Below are 1,767 nucleotides of genomic sequence, written 5' to 3'. Positions count from 1 at the left end.
GTCAAGCAAGAATGATTGCATTATAACCAACCACCAATATTATATTTGTTTCCCATTCATACAGTAATGACAGGGCCACCTCAGAGCAACATTAAAAATTACAGTAATAAATTTGTTTTATTCATGATCTTTAAGTAAGCCTTTGTTAGAATACAGTATGGAGTAATCAAGTTAGTTAAAATTACAATTACCTCCTTTACTCATTAGTCACTGATTTATCAAAAAATATAATGTATACAGAACTGACTTTACTTAACACTGTGAAATACTGTTCAAATTAAAGCTCGGTTATTTAAAGATTGAGTCAACATACAATTGGCAGTATCATTAAAGAATTGCAGTTCATTTTACATGTCAAGCTTTCTTTTCCAGATTTTTGTGTGCAGAGATAGAAATTAAAATGATTATGACAATACACTTATTATCAGACATTCCATTTCTATGTAATTTAACAATTTAAGGGAAAGCTATATAATTAATTTTTGATTTCTTCTCCAAATGCTTGGACTTTATAAGTGGCTGCAAGTAAACAGTAACACCTGTACTTCTATTTGAAGCTGAGTATTTCCTTGCGGTCTTTAAATAGTGAGTAACTATTGCAGTAAAGCCATTTTAACATTAGTTTTAACACAAAGTGTCCCAATACAGGGCATTTCTTCCAATCTGCATTTTTTGTATTAGGAAAAACACTGATGCATAATTTTTGCAAATAAGTTTGATTTTGTGTAACACATTTTCTCAGACGTAGCTTCAGAACTTCATGGGTGATGTAGATTTATGCCCTTTTCTTTAAGAAACTTCTTTTATGAAGTAATTAGTTGGCTTGTCAGAAGCCTCATTTATCATATTTTAGTAGTTGCCTTGTATTATATTCTTCATGTGAACATAAGAGACTTGCATAATTTTAATAAGTCAAAAAAAAAAAGGTATTTTGAGACTTAACTTATGCTGAGAAACAAGCCTTTCAAACAGATAGAAAATTGTTATGTTTTCATAATATACCTTTGTCAGTTTACTTCAGATTAAGATATTTACTTTTTTATTTTGAAAATGGTGTTTGTTAACTTTACCTTCTATATTTTATTGTTATTGTTTTCTTTCTCTTTTTCCTTCTTTTAAAGAGAGTAACTTGAAAGCTTAATTCCACTGAGTATGGTTTTCATAGTGACTAACAGCAGAATCAAAAGTAAATTTCTATTTTATTGTTTTCAAATATGAAAACACTACAAGTATTCCTGATACCATCAGTTAGGCTACATTACAGTACTATCAATAATCTTTTGTTTGTTTTTATTACTTACATTTGTAAATATCAGTGTTTGGTTCTTTAATTTTAATTTTATTCTTACAGTATAATGGAAGGCATACGAAGGAGAGATTATGCAAGGCTGTTAATTGCACCTGTTGCTTTTGCTGCAGCATCTTTTTTTCTTTGGTTTGTCTTTGTGAATCGGCCTGCACTGAAGAATGGTATCACTCCTGTAAGTACATTTTATGGTCTTACTCTGAATGTTTCAGAATATTTTACACATTGTAAAAAGAATAATGCACACATATTTAATGACACAGACATAAATAAACACCTGCAGTATGTTTGTGTTGATACACACTCGTACATACATAAACACTTACATATACATTATATTAAACAGATGTTTTAAACAAGGCACCACTTCTGTCTACACAAAAGATTATGTCCCTACTAACTATCTGCAAGCATTCCTTGATTGAAGATAATGTTTTTTGGCTGGATTAATGACTACCAGC

At 30.0% G+C, this 1,767-nt stretch overlaps 1 protein-coding gene across 3 annotated transcripts in view; it reads left to right on the top strand.

The window, feature by feature from the left end:
- Positions 1-1,767, top strand: part of LOC119593601 (transmembrane protein 41A-like) — a 6,496-nt gene that overhangs the window by 2,698 nt on the left and 2,031 nt on the right. For all 3 annotated transcript variants that reach the window (XM_037942555.1, XM_037942554.1, XM_037942556.1), the window contains exon 2: positions 1,352-1,481. In XM_037942555.1, coding sequence (XP_037798483.1) covers positions 1,356-1,481 — 126 coding nt within the window. In that variant the 5' untranslated portion in view covers positions 1,352-1,355. The remainder of the gene's footprint in view (positions 1-1,351; positions 1,482-1,767) is intronic.

The sequence above is a fragment of the Penaeus monodon genome, chromosome 32, assembly GCF_015228065.2.
Source record: "Penaeus monodon isolate SGIC_2016 chromosome 32, NSTDA_Pmon_1, whole genome shotgun sequence".
NCBI classification, from domain to species: Eukaryota; Metazoa; Arthropoda; class Malacostraca; order Decapoda; family Penaeidae; genus Penaeus; species Penaeus monodon.
The sequence above is the reverse complement of the archived record's forward strand: the minus strand, read 5'-3'. Positions and strand labels throughout refer to the sequence as shown.